The sequence below is a fragment of the Chrysochloris asiatica genome, unplaced genomic scaffold, assembly GCF_000296735.1.
Source record: "Chrysochloris asiatica unplaced genomic scaffold, ChrAsi1.0 scaffold00015, whole genome shotgun sequence".
NCBI lineage: Eukaryota > Metazoa > Chordata > Mammalia > Afrosoricida > Chrysochloridae > Chrysochloris > Chrysochloris asiatica.
In genome coordinates, this window is record NW_006408533.1 from 31,733,057 (window position 1) to 31,756,193 (window position 23,137).

The window sequence follows — 23,137 nt, forward strand, 5'->3', positions numbered from 1 at the left end:
CTTGCTGAGACTGGGAGAGAAATGCTGAGGAGGAAGATGCTGTGGGTCTACCCTATTCAATGCCAAAGCATCCAGGTGAATGGCGTAGAGTCCTGACCGGTGATGTAGAAAGCCTCGGAGCAGTCTGGGGGTCCAGTCCTAGCCTCCCCCTGACCTGAAGGGATGGCCCTAGGCCACTGGGCTGAACACCAGCTGAACAGTGGCCAGCAAAAAACCCAAACTTTCATCATAAAGTAGGTGTCTAGGACATGCTGGAGGCCTGGTGTGGCGCTGTGGGCTAATGCGCTGTACTACAAAGTCAGTTTGAACCACAAAGTTGGTGGTTCAAGCTCACCAGGTGCTCCTTAGAAACTTTATACAGAGTCGCTATGGGTCAGAACCGACTCGGCTCAGGAACAACAGGACATGCTAGATGCCTATTCTTCCCTCTCACAGTAGCAAGAGTTTACTGATCCAAGAGATCAGCCAAAGTCAGAGACAACCTTTCTGAGGTGGTAGGATTGAGATGTGCTTCAAAAGCTGGTATGGATAGGAGGTGAGGACAAAAATGGGAACTGCAGGAGGGCTGTGGGGACCGAGTGTGACTCCAGCTAAGGTCAATGGCTCTGCTGATTTGGTAAGAACAGGACATACTGTGAGAAGGTGTGTGTGTGTGTTGTGCACGCTCAAGAACCTGTTGCCTCACATGGCATTGGAGGCACCAGGTCATTGGCCTATATGTGACTGGCTCTCCCTAGAGCACAGCTCCAGAAGTTATGTAGCACCAAGTCTGGCCAATTTGGGTGAAGAAAGTTTTTAAAAGCTGTTGGAAGCCCCAGCAGAGATTAGACGTGAGCCTTCAGCATTGGGAACTTTCTGGGGAGAGTGTCGTTGAAACAACTTCTGCTGACCGCTGATGACCTGAGTGAGATTAGGAGTGGAGGCAAGGGAGGAGGCCATGGCAGGATTCAAGTGGGGATGGAGGCCTGGACCGGGGTGCTGGAGGATGGGAGGAGGCATGTGAGGCCTTACCACGAGGGAGACAGTGGGGAGGAGGCCGAGGGCAGGGAGGTCTCTCAGTGCCTGGGAGGATGTAAGATGACAAAGACCAACAGGGAACATGGGGGAACAGCAGTTTAGGGGAGACATGAATTCAGGGTTTAGGTGTACATACAAAATTTGAGATGCTGAAAGTCAGAGGGTCGGGAGCTATTGTTATGTCCTTGGAGGCAGAGATTCTAGTATTTTAAAATATAGATTACTAATTAGGGTGGGACACTTACTTTAATAACAAAAGTTCTTTCTTACTTACATAACTCCCTCCTTAAAAATCTGTCTTTGTGCCCAGACCTCCCTTACTTGATGATTCACACATAGCATTTGACTCTTGAAGAAACCTCTTAAACACTAGCTCCCTGGACACTGGACCACAGTGACTCTGACATCACCTTTGGATCAGATGGTACCTAACTGAGCCCTTTGTGAGTGAAGCAACCCCTGAGGCAGGCAGACAACAGCAGTGTTGTTGCCCTGCAGGGTGCCAAAAGGCCAGGTTCAAACTCACCAGCTGCTCCTCAGAAACCCTATACAGGGTCTATACAGGGTCGCTATGAGTTGGAACTAACTTGACAGCACTTTACAACAGCCATAACCAGGAGAGAACGTGGGACTGGAGGGGGCTGCTAAACACCAGACAGGGGCATAAAGGGCAGACAGAGGTGTGGTAATGAGGGGCTAGGGCCAGGATGAAAAGTGGGACCTGTCTTCAGAGAGCCCATTTCTAAGCTCACTCTGTTCTGTGACCTCATTTCCTCCTAGGCACTGCTGAAATAATTGGGGACCAGAGAGGAAACTGAGGCCTAGAAAGGCAAAACCCTTTGCACCCCCTCTCCCTGCCTCTCCCCCAACCAGTAAATGACTAAGTAGAACTAGACCACTCAGGTGTCCGGGTACCCCTTTATCAGCCCCCATACATAATCCCAGCTTTGCCTCTCTAAGTGGGGGAGCCATGTGGTCTTCTCACGCCGACCAAGCTACGAGGGGGTCTAAGTCCCTAACACTGAACCCCGCACCTTGCAGAAGGGACTGTGAGGGACAGGAAACCCCTGTCAGGAAGTGAACCTGACACCTTCAGACTGTCTCAGGAGACTCAGGGAGGTGAAGCTTTGCTCCTCAATGGTGGGCACATCCTGTGTTATTTTTTTCTCAAGATCACTTTGATGCCTTCATCAATGATGTCTGTGTTATATCATGGAAATAATAATCACATTTTGGAACACTGAGAAAAGAGACAAAAGTAAAAATAATCTAGCCCCGTGATCATGTTGGTGAAATGCCTTTGGGATTATCCACGTGGGTTTTTCTTTCTTTCTTTTTTTTGTAGCTCTGTAAACAAAGTGTTCATGCTACTTTACATCCTCCATTGTTGAGCTAACATTGATTGTATCACAAGTGTGTTCACATTTTGCTATACTGTTTTCACAAGCATACCTCTTAGAGGCTGCATAGTATTCCAGTGATTGGCAGCTAGACGCAAAGTTTGATGGATTCTGATAGACTTACACTGCTAAGGGCTGTAGGGTCAGTCCACGCTGGCCGCCAGTTCACCAGTTCTCTGGGCTGCTGTTTATTAGCAAGTAAGGAGGAGATGGTTAGTAGAACGGGTCTTACATCCCTCTCCAAGAGTTTCTGCCACCATTGTCCCCTTCCCCATAGACAGATGTGTATGTAGAATCAGATTCCATGGAGATTAGGGAAGGAATAAAATTTGGATAAACTGTCCCAAGACCTGGTTCTGGTCCTTGCTCTGTCACAGTCTTCTTTTGTGATCTTGAACGAGGCAGCCTTCACCAAGTTTCAGTTCCCTGTTCCATCAAATGGGGACAGTGTGCCCATTGTTTCTGCCCTACGGGACTTGCCATGTGAAATAACACATATGAAATAAACCAGGAAGCCAGTAAAGGCAGCAGTAGTAAGGACTCCTAGCACTGGGACACTGGACTCAGGCAGGTCATGCTGCATAGTTGGAAGAGGCCTGGCCTGCTTCCCTGAGACCTGGCTTCGAGTCTTGCTCTTAATAACACATGAGTGACGTTTGGGCACGTCTGACTACTGTGTCTTCCCGTCCTCATCTGCCAAGGGAGGTAATTGGCCTAATTGCCCCTTCCTACTCTAAAAAACTGTGATTTCCTCCCAGTGATGATATCTTCCATTTCCATTGCCTTTGGGCTTTTCATGGAGACAGTAGCTGCCCGCCCCTTAGTGTTCAGTAGACACGTGGCCATTCTGTGTTGTGTGGCAGGTGGGAAGATAGCTTATGGCAGGGGGTAAGTCAGTGAGGCCCAGAGCTGACCCAAGCTTAGGGTGGCTCGGGCTGTTCAGGTTGCATCTCAGCAGAAAGTCTCCCCCAACACTATTCTGTCCTAATGTTCCTTTGAGCACGCCCCCGGGGGGGGGACCACTGTTGGCCATTGCCAGTGGGAGGGGGTCAGAGGGGAGAACCCTTCAGCAGTGTGAAGACAGTCACCCAGGTGGTGGCAGGTCCCCAGATCCCACGCTTTACCACTCCCCCTGCGGCCTTAGTGAGGAAGAAGTGTCCTCAGCCTGCAGCAGCCTGCCTGGAGAGGGGGTGGAGGAGCCTGCTCATGCTCAGCAGGGAGGAAGTGAGAATCCAGCCAGCACCTGTCTCAAGGAAGGGCAGGAAGCTAGGGAACAGCTGCTTCTCCCCCTCTGGGGCTGAGAGTGGGAGGGCATCGGGTGGAGGCCTCTCCAAATCCTCACCCCCAAGCACACATGCCGCCTGCTTTGCTCCAGCTCCTATTCTCCACTGCCAGGGTCCCATCATGGCTCAGGAAGCCCCCTCTGCTGCCTGTTTCCAGTATCTTCCACCTCCTGCTCTCTAACTCTGTGGAGCTAATGGGTTCATGTCCCTCCCCCACCCCATCCCACCCCTTAAGATAGGGGTCCCTCAAAGCCATTCCTCTCAGGGTTGAGGTAAGAATAGACTGAAGGGAAGGGCCTCAGAGTCAGTCCACCATCCACCCCGTTCCCCTATGACCCATGGCTCTGCTGACAAGAGCTATAAAGCCAACTCTGAGGAAGGTGAGGTAGTGTTGGGGAAGGCTTCCCAACACTAACAACCACATTTTAGCTCAGCTCCTGGTGTGGCACTGTACGGCAAGCATTGGGCTACGAATCAAAAGGTCGGCAGTTCAAACCCACCAGATGCTCCTTGGAAACCCTATACAGGGTCACTATAGGTCAGAATGGACTCGGCGGCACTTTAACAACAACACTGTGTACCCAACTCTATGCGAAGGGTGGGGGAAAAGAGGGGAAGCTGGGATAGAACCTACTCTCTCGTCAGCCAACACTCCCCAGAGGCCTCTGGACACCAGGGTGCAGAGGTGTGGCCCCACTTTTGAGGACTCACATCACTCAGGGCTTAGGTGGACACCAGGGTGTGAAGGCATGGCCCCACTTTTGAGGACGCACATGGCTCAGACTCCCCTTGCCTGAGGTGGGACTTCGGTGGCCACAGGGCTGTGGGTCTAGAGGACAGGAGTGAAAGGGCTGTTGGAAACCCAGGGAAAAAGTGTGAGTCTGACCCCAGGAGGAATGGGGTTCCTAGAGGGGAAGGGATCAAGTGGAGAAAGACCATCAGCTTCACCTGACCCAACCATTAAGGTGAGAGTATGATCGGGAAGAGGCCAGTGGGGTTGTGGCTTTTTGCTCTGTCCGCACTCCATCCTGAGAGGCCCCCACAAGGGCAAGCTTCCCCCATGTGCAAGGTGAGGGAACAGAAGGGTAGGCAGGAAGAGGGGAGGTGGGAGGCAGGTATAGAGCTGGCTTCTGGAATACTGCCCCTCCCTTCTCAAAGGCATCGTTCATCTCTCACCTGGGTGTCACTAAGCCTGTGCCTGCTGTCTGCAGTGACCTGTGACCAGCAAGCCCAGGGTGGTGCCCTGCCCTCTGGAGAACCCATACTCTAGGGGAGGCAGACTCAGTGAAACCTGTGAGAGCCAGACCGGACGGGACTGCCTTGTTTTTCTGGGTCTCACAAGTCGTCTGTCTTTGAGAGGGTTCAGTCCTACCACTTTTTCATTGTTTTGTTGTTGTTGTTATGTGCCATGGAGTCGGTTCCGACTCATAGCGACCCTGTACAAGGTTTCTGAGGCTGTAAATCTTTATGGGAGCAGAAAGCCTCATCTTTCTCCCGCTGAACAGCTGGTAGTTTTGAACTGCTGACCTTGTGGCTCGCAGCCCGATTCTTAACCACTACGCTACCAGAGCGGGGGAAATATTTGAGTTTTCCTCCTCTGATGGGTTTCTACCTTACATAGGTTCCCTGCTCATGCAGGTTTTACTGTATGTACAGAAGGCAGAACCCTCAGTCTGAGGACAAAAGAGGGCCCTGCCTGGCCACAGGATAAGCAATGCAATTCCCATTTGTACCTTTAAATTTTGGGAAAAGGTGATGATTCTATTCAACCCAGCAGGAACTCTTTTTTCTTTTTCTCGAGATAACATTCACGTAATACTTAGTGTTTAAAGGGTGCAATTCAGTGGCCTTTGTGTAGTCATCTAGTTCCAGAACATTTTTATCACCCCAAAAGAAAACCCTGGACCCACTGAGCAGTGACCCTCCATTACTCCCTGCCCCCAGCTCCGGGCAATCCCTAACTGCTTTTTAAACCTGAAACTCTTATGTAGCCAGTTGCAAAGTTCGCGTGAAATTTGGAATGAAAACGTGGAGCTTCAGTGATTTATTTGCATTCTCTGAGAGCTGGGCATTTCTGAAGGAGTCTGAGGAGTACATACGGGGAAAACCCCTCCTCTCCACAGAGCTGGAAACCCAAACTGTCAAGGGGCTAGGCTCGCAAAGCCAGCTCCCGAAAGCCTCTCTGGCCTGGACTCCAGGTCTCTTCACTCCAAGGGCCCGTGGGGACTTGGATCTTGACTCAGGATCCTTGAGAAGCTGCAATAGCTCCATCCAGGTGTAGTCATCAGGGATGCTTGGTGGGTGAGACATGAAGACAGTGTGGGGTGTAACTGGGCAGAAGGGCGAAGGGAGGACGCTTCACTATGGTCTCACTCGCTCTCCTGCTTTGAAGAGCCACAGCTGGAATTGGAGTGAGTCCAAGTGGGGAGCTCAAGACACAGAGAGGAACCCCATGAGCAGAGGTGTGAGGGAGGCCTTCCTGTGGGGTGGGGGATCCTTAGGCACAGGGTGGCACTCACTGAGGGCTTGTTTGATTTTGGGGCTTACTCCTGGGCAGGGCAAGGCTACCCTTGCTAGGGCTCCTTAAGAATGCAGAAGAAGGTTGGCTGCATCAGTTTTGGCATCAGGAAATCTTGGGCTCAACTCTTGGCTTCACCACCTGCTGTCTGGCTGACGTTGACCCTCTCTGACCTTCAGTGTCTTCATCTGGAGATCACTGATAGTAATCCCAATGCCATGGGGAGGTGAGGATGAAATGAGTTATGGAGCATCTGAACTATGAGGCACACAAACCCTGGCACATGCTTACAAGAGATGGCCTGCCCTCCCACAAACATATCCCTGCTTGTCGGAACTTGGGGGAGTTCACCGGGGGCACTGGGCAGGCAGGAAAGGGCTGAGCATATTTCTGTTTCAGTTTATTTGTGTAAACCGTTGCCTCCCCTTACCAAGAGTCTCCCTTGGACTTTGGGCAAGCTAGGCAGAGAGTCTACCTGGGGAGACCCCTGAGCACACCTGAAGTGGGTGAAAAACATACAACCTTGGCTACACAGAGGGCCAGGTTGGTGGGTCACACTGGTCAGAAAGTGTGGCCCAACCTGGAGACATCCGGACAGGGTTGGCACACGGATCAGGGAGAGGTCCCAGCAGCCCTAAGAAGCCAGGATGGTCTCTTGGAGGAGGTGGGGACTGGGGCTGTCCCCAAGGAGGGAGCAACCCTCTCACTGTGTAGGCCCAAATCTGATCCAAGAGGTAAATGTTCAGAGCCCTGTGGCTGTCACCCTTGTCTGATTTTTCCTTCTGGAGCATTGGGCCTTCTCATTTCATTGTCATCCCACCCATTCAGTCCTCTCTTCCCTCCACGTCCCCAGGCCCAGGCAGCTTCCCATCATTCTCTGCCTCTTCGCCTGCCCTCTTCTCCTTGGAGCACAGCCCTGCAGAAGGATGTGACTGAGAGGCAAGCTGGTGGTTTCACGACCTCCCTCTGCAGTGACTCTGACTCTGGCTCTGCCCTCTATAGCACAGGTGCTCCTGCTCACCCGCTGGGGGCTGCAGGGGGGCCACTTATCTGCAGGGCACATGACGCACCCTCCATGGCGCCTGGCACAGCACGGCACTGCTCTGATTGCTCTATGAAGTCAACTTGACAGCAACTGTTTGGTTAGTTGGTTGGAACCTACTTGGGAAGTGCCACCTACAAAATGCTCCCACCTGCTCCTGGGAGGATTGGATTTCAAAGTGGATCATGGAGTAGAAGAAAAATGTCTGTGAGCGGCAGTATTCTCATCTGTAAAATGGGAGTGACCTAGTCTCTCCCCTCCCCCAATAGAGTTACGATGAAGCTCCAATTTGTTCAGCTTTTTTCATAGATTTTCCCGAGCACCTGCCTTGACCAGGCACTGTGTCAGATGCCTGAGTCGGAGGACAACAGCCACATAACAACAGTAGCAGATGTTTACATAGCACTTACGAGACCTGGTGGCACAATGGTTAAGTGCTTAGCTGTTAACCAGAAGGTTGGTGGCTTGAATCCACTAGCAGCCCCACGGGAGAAAAGACTGGTGATCTGCTCTCATCAAGGTTACAGCTTAGGAAACCCTATGGGACAGTTGCCTGTTTTGTAGGCCCTATGACTCAACGGTCCACACAACAATGACAAGGAAGTGCTAAATCTGTGCTAGCCAATTTGCCTGTCCCCAAGAAGCTCGGTCTTGTGGTTAATGGACACATGAAGGTGAAAGTACAGTTCTGTGTGAGCCAGATACTCTCTGGCCTGGGAGACACCTCCTAGAAGGGGCCGCCTAGAGGAGGGAATGTCTCGGCCAAATCTTAAAGGACACATGGGGTGGCCAGGAGAAGGGGCAGGGTAGAATACTATAGGCAAAAGAACTGACAGAGTAAAGGGCAGGCTGAGAAACAGGGTTCAAGGGGTCCCAGGAAGTGGGAACTAAGGTTAGCTCCCACTAAGGATCTGGGGCCTTGTCTGCCTAAGCCACACAGCAGTGGTGCCCGTTAGTATTGCTGAGGGCCAACAGGCTTTCGCTGACAACAAAGTGCACACAGTCTACCCAGAGTCTCTGTGTATCCAGAGCTAAGGGCTGTGGGTGAGACCTGGGAGCTGCCCTTGACAAGCTGGAGACTGAGGTGGGAGTCTGGACAGATGATCAGGCAGGACCCTCCATCATCAGGGGGGGTCCTCTGAGCTATTGACCAGAAGAGGGTATGGGGTCTGCAAGACCTCCTTGAGAAGAGCGATATTAGCTGACCTCCAAAGCCAGGGCCTGAGGCAGCATTTCTCACATTTACCAACCAAACACTGTCCACCTGGTAAAAATTGTTTCCGAAAAAGAGGAAACAATTTTTGGAAAATGCTACTATCATGCACATTAAAGACGCTAATAAGTCCCTACACACCTACATACGTGAACTCACAGAAACACAAGCTTACCTGTCTCCAGGTGCAGCCCCTTTCCCTTCTTCTCTCTGACCTGTCACCTGCTCCCCCATGAGGTCCCCACCCCAGTGAATTCATACAGTAAGTATCCCACCAAGGAGATGGAAGACTTCATCCACGATGACATAGGATTGAATGTACCACGTGCCCCAGCCAGGCAAGCGGAGTTAGTGAACCTCAGTGTCCGCCTGCAGCCTCGACTTGCCACTCTTCTCAGGGCTCTGCTGTCTCCAGGGGTGGTTTGGGTTCTGGTTAATTAGGGAGGTACAGCCGACTAGTATAGTCTCCACTCCAGCCAGGATAAAGCAACTGTACAAAACCCCCTTCAGAAGTTGTGTGGCCTGGGAGGGCTTCCTGAAGGCAGTAGCTCTTGAGTTTCCTGTCTGTGGCATGGGTCCAGTGTGGGCAGAGGTGGGAGAAGAGGCGGCAGGAAGGAGCTCTGCTCCTCCTTGGTTGGTGTTGCCCCGTGCCCGCTGGGGAGTGGCCCAGATGCCTGGCCTAGGTTGTCACTAGCCAAGAAACTCCTCAACCACTGTCAGCGGGCAGCTGGTGGAGTTAAAGAGACCTTCAGGTATTAATATTGCTGCTCAGTTTTATGAAGTAATCTAACAAGCTGGCAAGCTCCACACACTCATTCTTATTTACGGCCGATATTATTTCTCCGACATGGAGATTAATTTGACGATAGCTGGTTATAAGCTCTTCCATCATCAGATAGGCCCATTACCTGGGAGGAGAGCAGGACTGGATCTAATTTGTGAAGGGCTCGGGTTCCCCTGCTCCTGTAGCTTGTGTGGGAGCTGAGGCCATAAATCACAGGAGGCAGTGGGACTGAGTGAGTTCGCTGGCATGTGCTGGAGGGTGGGCCATCCTGACAGATGGGCTGGTCGCAGAGCCTGGAGAAGAGGCCCTGGGAGGTGAGCTGGCTGCATCTCTGAACCCTGACTCTGCACTAAATGAGAATGGTCTGAGAGCTCTTTAATAACACCATGTGCCTGCTCCCACCCTAGACCCATGGAGTGGCCCCCTCCAGGTAGGACTTGGGGCTCTGCATTTTATAAAGCCCCTACCCAGGAGATTCTGGTGCAAATGGGTGATCTTGAGTCACTCTGAGGTTTTATAGGTGGCTTGGAGAAGGGCCGGGGAGGGGGTGGGGGCAAAGTTTTTTTGGGACACACTGTGCGTTGAATGCAGAGCTGGATTGAGTCTGAGGTCTCTGATCCTTCAGTGGGTGGCCCAAGCACTGCCATCCGAGGAGGGGCATCTCTCGTGCTGCTATAACAGAAGTGGGTTATGGGCTGAGCTACTGACTGTAAGGTCAAAAAGTTCGAGTCCACTGGATGCTTTTCGGGAGAATGATGAGGCTTTCTGCCTTGGATTTACAGCCTTGGAAACCCTATATAGGTTGGCTATGGAGTCCTGGTGTGGCGCTGTGAGTTAATGTGCCAGACTTGCAAAGCTGTTTGAATTGCAAGGTTGGCAGTTCAAGCTTACCAGCTGCTCCTTGGAAACCTTATATAGGGTCGCTATGGGTCAGAACTGACTCGACAGCACTTCACAACAACACAAGTTAGAATCGACACCATAGCACACTACCAACCACCACCAACCACCACCACCACTACCACCATAGTGGGTGGCTTTAACAAACAAATGTGGCCCTGCGGGTTAATGCACTGGACTGCAAAGTCGGCTTGAACTGCAAGGTTGGTGGTTCAAGCTCACCATCGCTCCTTGGAAACCCTCTACATGCTTTGGGTTGGAACCAATTAGATGACATTGAAGACCAACAACAGGATAGAAATCTGAATTCAGGGGGTTGGCTTTAGAGAGAGGCGTTCTCTCCTCTCCTGTTATCTCTGGGGAAGGTCCTTGTCTCTTTCAGCATCTGTTTCTGGGGTCCTTGGCAATCTTCATGTGGCATGGCATCTGTCTTATACCATCTCTGCTAAATCTGCTCCTTCGGTATCGCAGAAGCTCCAAACACACCTGCACTCATGTTTCCAAATGGAGTGACCTTCATAGGCTTAAGGGTGAGGACTTAGAGCACACAAGTTTGAGGGGGACACAATCTGATCCTTAACACATGATTTTTCTCCTTTCTTCACCCAACTGAACCTCCCCAACACACACACACACACACACACACACACACACACACACAGAGTCCCTGCTCTCTGCCCCAGGCCTTCCCAGAGGGAGGAGCGGAGAAGCAGGAATTGCAAAATTCATTCGCTTTTTAGGTGGGTTTAAAGTGCCACCACTCTTAGGGGGAATCACCCAATAACCAAAGAGGACCCACCAAGGCAGAAATTCAAAGGAATGGTCTTGGTGGCGAAAATGTTCATACGTACAAGTAAATACATAGACTTACACCACTCTGTGTGCAAACACTTCACGACACCTCCACACGTGATCTCAGAAAGACAAGCTTAGAGTTCTCAGTGTCCCCCCACTGAATTCACACAATGGGTATCCTCACACAGAGACAGAGACTTTCCTCCAGGATAACATAGGAGGCCTGAGGGAGCCACATCACTAGTCTGTGAAGACATGAACATAGGGTGGTCTTCTGATTCAGTCATTCATCAGATACTTACAAAATGCGAATTATGTGCCTTAAGCACCTGGCTAACTGGAATGTCAGAAATTTGAATCCACCAGTTGTTCCTTAGGAGACAGATGTGGCAACTTGCTTCCGTGAAGACTCACAGTCTTGGGAACCCTGTGGGAGGTCTACTCCACCCTATAGGCTTGCTGGGAGTTAGAGTTAACTTGATGCAATGGGTTTGGTTTGAGATTTAGATGCCAGGCTCTGGGGTCAGGGGTTAGGAGATACAGAGGACAGCAATAGAGACAGCATCCCTGTCCTCATGGGGCTTGTTGTCTAGCAGGGACACTGATGAGAAGCCAATAGACATGCCAATAGACTCGGCTCCTCCAGGCAGGGCGTTGCCATGACGACAAGTTCCCTCAGGTCCACCCTTGGTCAGTTGCTGGTCTGGCATTAGTGTTGGGGTACACTCTCTCTCTACAGTGAAGTCATGGGCTATTTGCCAACTCTGTGTCCTAGGAGATGTCCTTCTCCTTCCTGGAAGGGCAGTGAAGTCCAGAGGAACGGGAGCCCTCGTCTGCTCATTGGCAAAGTAACCAGATGTCATCAAGTTGACTGACTCAGGGCAACTTCACACCAGTCAGAGTAGAACTGTGTTCTGTAGGGTTTTCAGTGGCTGATTTTTCAGAAGTAGATCACCAGGCCTTTCTTCCAAGGTATCACTGGGAGGAATCAAACCATCAACCTTTCAGTTAGCAGCTGAGTGTATTAGCTGTTTGTACCACCCAGGGACTCCACCACCCAGGGACTGAAGCAGGTGTTCGGTAATCATTTACAGAATAAATGCTCAAGGGGGAGGATTGATGACTGAGCAAACCAAGTCAGAATTGATTAACTGAGATATCACTCCAAGCTGTTAGAGACCACTCAGGCCAACCTTCCAATACCCAGCCAAGGCGGTGAGGACACACAGGAAGAGACCCCTCACAGAATCAGGTGGCAAATGGGAATCTTTTCCATTGAAGATGGCAGGTCTGGGAAGTGGGGAGGGGTGGGAGGAAGATGCTCCCTGGCATCCCCTTCTCACAACTATCTGTGATGACCCTAAGAACCAAGGACTACAAGGAGCATGGTCAGCTGGGTGTCAGTGTCCCTGGCACTGAGGTGAAGTCCTTGGGGGTCCACCTTGGCCCTTAGTCTCTTCCTCAGGATAGGGAGCTCTCAGAACTCAGTTGAGGGGGCCCCTGTCCCAAGCACCTATGTGGGTCCTGTCAAGTCACCTTGACTCATGGTGACTACATGTGACAAAAGGGAACTGCCCCATGGAGTTTTCTGGCTGTAATCTTTATAGAGAAGACTCACCAGGTCTTTCTCCAATGTAGCTGCTGGGTAAGTTCAAACGGCTAACCTTCAGTTAGCATCCATGCATTTAACTGTTGCATCACTAGGCTCTTAACTTTCTTTCTGGGGATAGATATGTTTTCCATGGGCTATGGGAGCAAGAAGTCTTCAGAATTTCCCACTGACCATCTCAGCTGGTTCAAAACACCTACATGCCAGCTCTTACCTGGATCCTGGTTAGCAGTTGCCTAGGGTCCACTACACTCTCTCAGTTTTAGAGGGGACTAGAAATTTCTCCATGGCTTCACCCAAGTAGGCAAGGACACAGTCTGAGGCAGGATGCAGGAAGCCACCCTCCAAGTTGGCTTTAAACCATCAACGTGTATTGATTGTGCTCAGTCATTTCATTACAAGTCCTCCTAGTTGTCCTTGTGACTGGTTCCCGTTTTCTACCTGCTCCACACGAATATAATAGTATGTTACAGCTAACTGCTGTGATGGGTTAGGGTGTAGTCTACAGTTGTTGTTAAGTGCCATCAAGTCGGTTCGGACACATAGCGACCCTGAACAGGGTTTCCGAGGCTGTAAATCTTTACGGGAGCAGAAAGCCTCATATTTCTCCCATAGAGCAGCTGGTAGTTTCGAACTGCTGACCTTGCGGTTCACAGCCCAATTGGTAACCACTATGCTACCCTCAATAAAAGCAGTGCGTCCTTGGGCAAGCCACGTAACCTCTGGTGCCTTCGTTTTCTTAGCTGAGCTATGGATGTAAGAGTCCACAGAAGGCACCTGGTGCCGAGTTGGGAACGGGAAATGTAGCTGCAAGGATGTGGGATGGCCAGGTGCACTGCTGGGTGAGAACTAAGCAAGACATATATCACACTGAGTCATTATGAGTCAGAAATCCACTTGATGGCACCTAACAATGGATATATTTGTCGGAGCCCTGGAGGTTCAATGGTTAAGCACTGGGTTACTAACCCAAAGGAACCCACCCAGTGACTCTCAAGGAGAAGAGATCTGGAAATCTGTTTCTGTAAAGATTTCTTGTTCTTGTTAAGTACCATTGAGTCTGTTCTGACTCATAGAACCCTGTATAGGGTTTCCAGTGAGTGGCTGGTGGGTTTGAAGTGTCATCCTTCCATTTAGTTATCCAGCGTTTATCCTACAGCGGCGCCTGGGACTCTGAAAGACCACAGCCAGGGAAAGTAGTTCTGCTTTGTCACTTGGAGCCGCTAAGAGTTGGAAATGACTTGACCTCACACAACAACTTTCACACACACACATGCACACATATACACCATGCCTAGCAAACAATATTGTTGTTGTTAAGTGCAGTCAAGTCGGTTTCCAAGCACACAGCTGGTGAGTTTGAACCACCGACCTTGCAGTCCAGTGCTTGTCCTATAGCACCATAAGCACTCCCTGAATGAGAGCCCTGGTGTGGTGCTGTAGGTTAAGCATGGACTGCTAACCACAAAGTCGATGGTTCAAGGTCACCAGCTGTGTACTTGGGAACCCCATACAAGGTCTCTATAAATTGGCACTCACTAGACCAACGGCACACAATAGTAACAAGTGCTTGTGTGTTCCTGTCTAACATCACACCACCACTGGTAAGGAACATTGCCTAAACATTCCTGAATTCCATCTCATCCATCTAGAGATGGTGGGAGCAGTGTTGGGGAGGACTCTGAGCATTGGAGAATCAAAACCAAGGGGCCAAGGCAGCCGATGGACCAGGACTCTGGCCCCTTAGGCCAGTGGAGTGTCATTCCTCCCCCTTGTCCCCCCCACCCCCCCATCCCCGCCATGCTCCTGTCATGGACCCTTCCAGTTGCTTACACACATGCTGTCCAGAGGAGATAACTGGAGGGTCCAGAGACCTGGGGCTGGGGGTGGGATAGCAGGGCTGCTGGCTTGGTCCTTAGGTGATTCTTTTGTCCTGTTCACCAAGACGCAGCACTCAGAGATTTTACTGAGCTTGAGATGAATGTAGGGCTGTGAAGAACTCCAGAGATATCCAACCCAACACCTACTCCTCATCTTACAGAAAGCAGAGGCCAAGAAGCTGTGTGCGAGACAAACACCTCAGTCTCCACTCTCCTCCCTCGGCCAAAGGACAAGCCACAGGGTCAATGCATTCCCTACCTCTCTCCTCTTTTCTCTTTCCAACTTCCAAGATGATGAATGATTCTGTTTCTTCCCATGAAGCAGAGACCCCGAGTCCAGGGAAGGGCTTGGGCCTTAGCAGAAGGCAGCTGCAGTGGATGGTGGACTTCCTTCAGAGGGGGGCAGCTGTGGTTGGAGGGAATGTTGCATGTCAGGGAGCAAAGCCCGTGCTCAGAGGCCAACTCTGCTTCTCACGGCATGTGCTGAAAGTCAAGAGGGGAAAAGCTAGCCCACCGCCTAGGTCAGGATGGAAATTCACCGAGACAGATGGGAAGCTGTCAGGGGCCTTTCAGACATAGGACGTTTGTTCATTCAGGATGTAAGGATGACATGTCTCATGTACAGACACAGGAAGGAGGAAGTGAGACCGGGGTCTGTAGGTGCTCAGATTGAACTGTAATTAACAACATCAAGAAACCTGCTGCCAGCGAGTCAATTCCAACTCACAGTGACACTGTAAGACAGAGTAGAACTGTCCCATGGGGGTTCCAAGACTGTCAGTCCTAATGGGGACAGACTGCCATGGTTTTCTCAGAGCAACTGGTGGGTGTGAACAACTGAACCCCAGTTAACAGCCCAGTGCGTAACACACAGCTCCGTCACGTTTCCTTCATTGACAGCATTGGGTTCCCTTATATTTTAGAGTTAAATTAGAACAATCTTGAAAAGATTGTCTCTAGGGTATCTTCTAGATAGGAGCCCTGGTAGCATAATGGATTCTGAGCTGAGTTGCCAACCACGAGGTCAGTAGTTTGAATTTACCAGCCACTCCATGGGAGAAAGATGAGGCTTTCTGCTCCCTTAGAGAGCCTCAGAAACCCTACATAGGGTTGCTATGAGTTGGAACCAACTCAGTGACACACAAACATTACCACCACCAGGGTCTACTTGATATTCTTGAGGGTTTCCAAAGAACAAGCATTACTGCCGCCCACAACACTGGTGCGATTTTAAGTCAGAGAAGCTTGTACGTCTTAAAATCTGGGATTGGGATGTGCTTGTATATCCTGGGTGTCTTAGTTGAATCATATTTTTCTTGCTTAGTGGTCCTGAGCGTGGTACAGCATGTTGTTGTTGGTCTGTCCCGGTTTCCTAGGGTTGCCATCACAAAATGCCACCGAGTGGGTGACTTTTAAGAATGGGAATGTATTTACTCATGGTTCTGGACATTAGAGGTTCAAATTCAGGGCTTCAGCCGAGGTTATGGCTGTTGTCAAGTGCCATCAAGTCGGTTCTGACTTACAGCAACCCTGTACTGTGTTTCCAAAGAGCAGCTGGTGAGCTTGAACTGCCAACCTTGTGGTGCAAACTGACCGTGCGGTCCAGCTCATTTATCCTCAGCGGCACACCAGGACTCCTCAGCCAAGGTGGGAGTGGTTATTTTATGTGACCCTCAGGAAATGTCTGGTTCCTCGTGTTGGCCAGACTCCTGAACTTGAGGCCAGAGAAAAGAGGAAGTCTGGGGGATCAGGGCTGAACGTGCCTTCCTTGTCATGGGTGGGATGTGGCATGGCACCTCATCAGCACAGGGTACCCACACTGTGACATCCTTCCTCCCTTCCTGGCACGGGTCCATGCTACCTCACCTAATTCTCACACAATCCACTGAGCTTGATGTTATAATTATCCCCGTTTTACAGAATAGGAGGCTGAGGTGCTGGGCAGTCACCAAAAGACACACTGGGAGGGGCTCATCCAGGTTTCACTCTTAGGCACAGGGACCCCAGAGTCTGAGTTGCTCCCAGTTTTTACCTTCAGGGCAGTTCCGAAGCTTCCTTCATGCAGGTTCCTTGTTGACCCCTCTTACAGATGAGGAAACAGAGGCTCAGATGCGCTCACATATTAATTAATGACCCAATAGTTTTGAGGATTTGATTTCTTTCTCTCATCCCTGCCTCTCACTTTGTCTAATATCTTGGCCATGGAGCTTCAGGGCAGGTGGCGGGGTCCTGAGTGGGGAGGTGGTGGTACCACAGCCCATCCTGGTTCTAGACACCGTCTCGGTAGACACAGTGTGTGTATCTGCAGATTTCCTCAGGAATTCCCATGAATTAAACCAGAAGCCAGGCAGTTGAGGGAGAGTTGATGAAGGGCGTGGGGGTCTCTCAGGTCTTCTGTCAGGTTCCTCGTTCCCAGGCCTTGCCATCTGCTCCCTCACACTGCCCCCTCTTCTCCTGCCCACTCCCTGCCTCCCTTCTAGACCTGGTCACATCTGGTTACAAGCTAAGGCAGATATAGCTTTCAGGGAAACTGAGATTCCTCAGGCTGACCAGGCTTCCTCTGAAGCCACTTGGTCTTGGTTGGAAAGACTGAGTTCTGGGTCTTATAGTTGCAGCGGGAGCTCAGTGGGGGCACCTGGTTTTTCCAGATCCTGTACCCATATTCCGAGGCCCACACTAGAACAATCTGTCTGAGGGAGGAATCTGTATTTCTGTGTATTTTAAGTAGAAACTAGTAATTTTGTCACTAAGGAGAAAGAACCGCACAAGGACAAGATTCAGATAGATGACTGACTGCTCTCCTCTTTGTTCCCTTCTCCACCCAGACTCTTTCCCCAGAGGTAACAGCTGTTAATATTCATTTCTTAAGGATCAGAACTATATCAGAGACTGTACAGTATCATCCATGCCAGAGCGAAAGGCACCAGGATAGGCACAGCAGGGACGAGGGGATCTTGGTGAACTATACTGAGGAGCTATGGTAAAGTACTTGACAACTAACTGGAAGGTCAGAGTTTGAACCCACCAGCTGCTCCACAGGAGAAAGATGTGGCTGCCTACTTCTGTGTAAAGACTTACAGCCTTGGAAACCCCACGAGGCAGTTCTACTCTTCCAGTAGGATCGCTAGGGGTCAGAAGCCACATAAAGGGTGACTGTAGGTTGGTTTGTTTGCTTTGTGCTGAGGAGGTGGTGGTGGGCAGGCAGAGGATGTCCTGACTTCCTTTCCAGAATCCAGCTTTGCAAAGCTCTTGAGTGACACTGAAGGAGCTGGTCTGTAAGCTGTGACTTGGAACCTTGGGTAAAGCCACAAGTCCTCTATTCTCCCTTCCTCCAAGGGCACTGGGCTCGATGCCGGGAGGGCCTTCCTGGTAGACAGGACTTCATCCATGATGCAGATGCCAGGACAGGAAGTCAGGCACTGGTCAGGGCTTCAGGAGTTCCTGCAAGTGTGTTGCTTGGGTCAGGCTTCAGGGAAGGAAGAGTCTCAGTGGGTTGGGAAGGTCCAGGCAGAGAGTAGCTGAATAAGTGGATACTTGTGGAGACCGGAGTACAAAGGGACGAGCCCAGACCTCCTCAGAGCCGCCTTCCAGGACTATGATCACGACAACGAGGCCATGGCAGTTTTGAAGCTGGTGGAGCACCCTAAAAGTAACCCACTTGTTCCTCTCCTGGAGGAAGTGGTGGGTGCCATAGTGGAAGTCTCAGCCTTCCTCTGTGACCGGTCTCATCACTTAAGGACTCTTGCCTTCGGGTATGGAGGCTGCAGATGAGGAACGACCCTCACTTGGGCTCCTGGGATGAACTGATGCATGTCTCTCTTAAACCTTCGGTTAACCCCAGAGTCTTTGTCCCTTGAGAACATTCTCCAGACACCCAGAACCATCCCTTTCATCTTTTCTTGTCCCCACACCAACCTGTCAAGGTGCTTTCTCTCCCTGCCCCACCACTCCCCTTCTCATATATTCCGGGGGCTGCCCAAAGGTGGGACCACACCTGCCTTGCTCATTACCATACCCCAGGTATTCAGAGCAGGCTTTCGAGAAATATTCTGCTGACGTAACGAAAGACCAGGGAGATGAAGAGAATCCTGTCAACCACACCCTTGGAATCTTGTCTCTGCCCAGCCCAGGTCCCATACCCCTTTGTCCACATCGCTGTGGCCATGACACCAAAACACTGCACTTACATGAATGCCTAGCGAGTCACTTCCACATCTCAGGCTTCAGCTGCCCTCTCTGCACAGCAGAGACAATAATGTGACAGTAATATCCACTTCATTGGGCGCACATGACAGCAAATGTGACCAGTCATCCAGAGGCTAGAAGAACCATGCAATTCAATTCAGTCTGACAATCTGGGTTCCCGCTCAGCAACTGAGCTCTCGTTACTGGGGACCCAGAGTGGACGAGACAGTAGTACTTCCTGTCTTTAGGGGTGATGGATCCTCTCTGCAGGGAGTTTAAAAAATGGTGACTGAGAAATGAAGTCTTGATACATGCTGCAACATCTGGATGAGCCTAGACGACATCCTGATGAATGAAAGAAGGCAGTTGAAATACTGGATGATCTCACTTATATACAGTAAGCATCTATATAGAAACCAAAGACTATTAGTAGCTACGAGGAGTGGAGTCCTGGTCTGGCTCTGCAGGTTAATGTGCTGGACTGCAAGGCTGATTTGAATGGCAAGGTCGGTGGTTCAAGCTCACCAGCCGCTCTTCCGAAACCCTATACAGGGTCGCTATGAGTTGAAACCAACTCGATGGCACCTAACAACAACAACAACAACAACCAGGGATAGGAAGGAGGGCACAAGGGGGAATTTTTGCACAGGACACATGGAGTTTCTGTACATGGTGGTAGAATGAATTGGAAAAACTTAGCAACAAATGTCGCACAACATGAAGAATGCACCTAATCAATGTCACTGAACTGTGTATGTGGAAATTGTTGAGCTGGTGAAGGTTTTGTTATATTTTCACATATGTTGGTATAGATGCTACCAAGGGATCGTACTAGCAGCTCTGGGGAGGGATAGCTGAACTTTAGCTTTTCCTCCCAGGTCAGTTAAAAGTCTCCCGTAGAGACAGCATGTACAAAGGGAAGTGGGTGATGAGGAGGAGTTAGCCAGACAAAGATTGGGAGAAGAATTCATGGTGGCTCGAAGTCATGGTCTGTGCAAGAAATAAGAGGAAGGAGGAAGTCAGAGCTGAGGCCAAGAGCCTAGATGGACTCCACCTGAGGCCACTGTATTAGTTAGCAGAGATTTGTTTCAAATTCTGTAGTTCATTTCTCTCACTTGTTTAGGAAGAAGTCTGGAGGTGGTAATCTAGGGTTGGTGTAGGTTCATAGTGTCGGGGACCCAGGTTCCTTCTACTTATTTCTCTGCCATTTATGACTTCTATGCCCAACATCATTCCTGCTCCAAGAAGGCTACTGAAGCCCTTGGACCACATCCAGCAAACAGGAAAGAAGAAGGGATGAAGATGTCTTCTCCACTAAGACAGCTGCAGGCACTAATTCTACTTAAGTCCTATTGGACAGATTTTAACCACGTGGTCACACTTAGCTGTAAGGGAAGCAGGAAAGTGTCTTTATCCCAGAACGCCATACACCAGCTAAGATTTCAGTTGGTGAAGGAGGGCCACTTTAGGATGGGCTATCTTGAGATGAACCAGGGAACATGTCTTAGTCAATAAGGGCTTCCAATTCATCCCTTACAGAGCCATTCTCTCTCTTACCAAAGTGGTTCATCCTCTCCTTCATGGACACACCATTCGTCACTGGGGCAGTGGGGATTTACTCTTGCTGCTTGGAAGAGAAGAGGGGGCAATGTTTTTGTGGCTCACCATTGAGGAACACAAAGAGTGTTCCCCTATGGTCAATGAACTGAATTGGGGATCAGGGCCACTGGAAAAAACATTATTACTGCATTTTGAGGGCTAACCTGGGAATCCTGGGCTCCTAAGGAAAATGTGATTGGAATTGCAAACACCTCATTTACAAACAAACGTTTAAGACCCAGGTTGCTTGTGTCCTTTTTGCAAAGACATTTCCATGGCAACCTGTGTGCCAGCCTGCCCTCTTCTCTTCTCCCCTCCTCTCTTCTCTTGGCAGCTCAAGCACCAGGCAAAAGACTTCTGCATTAGCGAAGTCTCGGAGTTTGCACGGGGCCAGGAGGTGGAGGTGTCCCTAAGGGCTGCCTCCACCATCTGTCTTTCCCAGGCCAATATGCCTGGGGGATGCGGTGGGAGTGTGGGGTTCTCTCTGAGGTTGAGTCTTCAGAGGGAGTCACAGGCCTGACTTGCAGTGGCAGGCTGGTCCCCAGGTGCCAAGGCTGGGTGGGAGCTGAATGCCATCTACAATAGGGGTGTTGAAGTGGCTCTTGGGGACTCTGGGGACTAAGATCTTTGGATGAAGAAGGGATAAGGAAGAGGACTTCATCCCCATCACAGGATTCCATATGACGTTTCATTTAAGAAAGTTCTTGAAGATTCCACAAAACCCTCTATGAACAGCTGTGGGGGAACAGGCACAGAGGGGGAAAGTGACTTGCTCATGATCACAGAGCTGGGCTGTGAACCCCTTTCTCCGGGTGCTCAGTGTGAAGGGTTTGGTGCCTCATCTGCTGCCCTCCGTCCTCTTCCCGCTGAGGGTATGAGGCCATCAGCTGTTGATCTTAGAGTACTTGTATGCTCTTAGCTGGGCTCCCTATGGGAAAACAAAAGCCAAAAACTGAGCCCTCCTCCCTGTGGCCTTGTTTCTAAAAAGAAAAAACGAACTTGATTGTATTTGCTATATTTTGGTTTAGGTGCCATGGAGTCAATTTTCAGTTCATTGTGACGCCATGTAACAGAGTAGACGTGCCCCATAGGGTTTACTAGGCTTCAATGTTTACATGAGCAGATCACAAGGTCTGTCTCTTGAGAAGCCATTGAGTGGATTTGAACCACCAACCTTTTGGCTAGCAGTCTTGTGCTTACCCTTTATGCCACCAGAGCACCTGTATACACTATGACGTTAATCTGTATTTTGTGTCTAGGTAAGGTTTCCACATAATAGAATGTCCCCAGGGTAGGATGGAAGCTGCGCAGAGGGAGGGACAAGGCCTCTTCCTCCCCAACTTCCTCTGGACCCTCTCAAAGCCTGTCACCCTCCATCCAAGTGGCCTCCTTGACCCCTGTTAACATGGAATCTTATGTTTATTAATTATACATGGTGATGGAAGAACAGAGCAAGCACACAGTCTAAGGAAAAGCCTGCCTCACTGAGCTGGTCCGGTGCTGCCTAGGGGTGAAGTCCCACCCCCAGCCCCCCACTAGGTGTGACCTAGAAGGTTCTGGTTACCCTTCACCTCCACTTCTGCTGGCTGTGTGCTCTCGGGTGAATCTCTGGCCTTTCCCTGACCTTTGTCTCCTGCACTATATAATAAGGAGTCTGAGAGATATGCTCTCAGAAGATCATTTTAGCTCAAATTTCCATGATCCTATTATCTACTTCATGCTCTGTCTCCTCGCTTAAAGAAATTAAGAATCTCAAAGGCATTTTCAGATTGCAGCAAAATGGAGTCTGGATGTAGCTGTAGTTAGCCTGCCAAAGGCACACTCAAGCCCCACCCCAATGACATGTGGAGAGTGACCAGGGACTCAGGCTTGGGGGCTGGTCCAACGGGACAGGAGGAGAAGGTGCAATGGCTTCCCCTTCCAAGGCCAGCTTTTTCTTCACCAGGCCGGAAGGTGGACCCCACCAGGCTATTGGGGAGGCCAGGTTTGACCAGAGTTGAATCCCTCAGGTTATTTGAGAAAGCTGTGTTCTACCCGACATTCCTTGGAGTCCTGGTGTGGCACTGTAGAATAAGCACTGGACTGCTAACCACAAGGCTGGAGGTTCAAACCCACCAGCCGCTCCTAGAAACCCTGTACAGGGTTGCTGTGAGTAGGAACTGACTTGATGGCACTTAACAACATAGGTTGACTGGCTTAAAGCATGAGTCCCCCAGGGCACATCTAAAAGGATTAACCAACTGTGGCCAGGGTGTTTGCCTTAGAGGGGTGGTGGAAAGGTCAGACAGCAGAGGCCCAGGGATGGCTGCACTCATTGGGAATGCCTGGAATTCCATCTTGGATAATCATCCTCCTGATGCATTTTCTATTCTTGAAAAGTAGGACCAGAAGTGTCAAAACATCAAAGTAGATGGTGGAAGGGCTAGACCTCACTCATTCGGACTTCAAGTTTTGGTATTTGTAGACACAGGGTAACTTGGCCTCGGCCTAGGAAATTTTGGGAACCTGTGTTGGTGAACAAACAAATGTGAGCTTGCAAGAATCACACCAAGTTCAAATTTGCTGAAGTATTATTGCTAGGTGCCCTGGAGTCGGCTTCTACTCATAGCTCCCTATGCACAACAGACTGAAACACTACCCTGTCCTTCCTCATCCTCAAACTGTTACATTTTAGCCCATTTGTGATGCCACTGTGTCAGTTAATCTTGCTGTGGGGGGGGGGGGTCTTCCTTTTTTTTTTACTGACCCTGCACTTTACCAAGCATCCTTCTCTAGGGATTGGTCCCTCCTGATAAGGTCTGAAGTATGACACATGTCTCCCCTTCTTGGCTTCTAAGAAGCACTCTGGCTGCACTTTTTCCAATACAGATTTCTTTGTTCTTCTGGCAGTCCATGGTACTTTTAATGTTCTA

At 50.3% G+C, this 23,137-nt stretch overlaps 1 protein-coding gene across 1 annotated transcript in view; it reads left to right on the forward strand.

Annotated features, from left to right (window-relative positions):
* Positions 1-957: 957 nt before the first annotated feature.
* The window catches only part of RNF165 (ring finger protein 165), a 110,160-nt gene continuing 87,980 nt past the window's right edge, over positions 958-23,137 (forward strand). The window contains exons 1-3 of the mRNA XM_006835144.1: positions 958-1,072; positions 3,457-3,641; positions 20,560-20,689. Of these exons, the coding sequence (XP_006835207.1) occupies positions 958-1,072; positions 3,457-3,641; positions 20,560-20,689 (430 nt within the window). The remainder of the gene's footprint in view (positions 1,073-3,456; positions 3,642-20,559; positions 20,690-23,137) is intronic.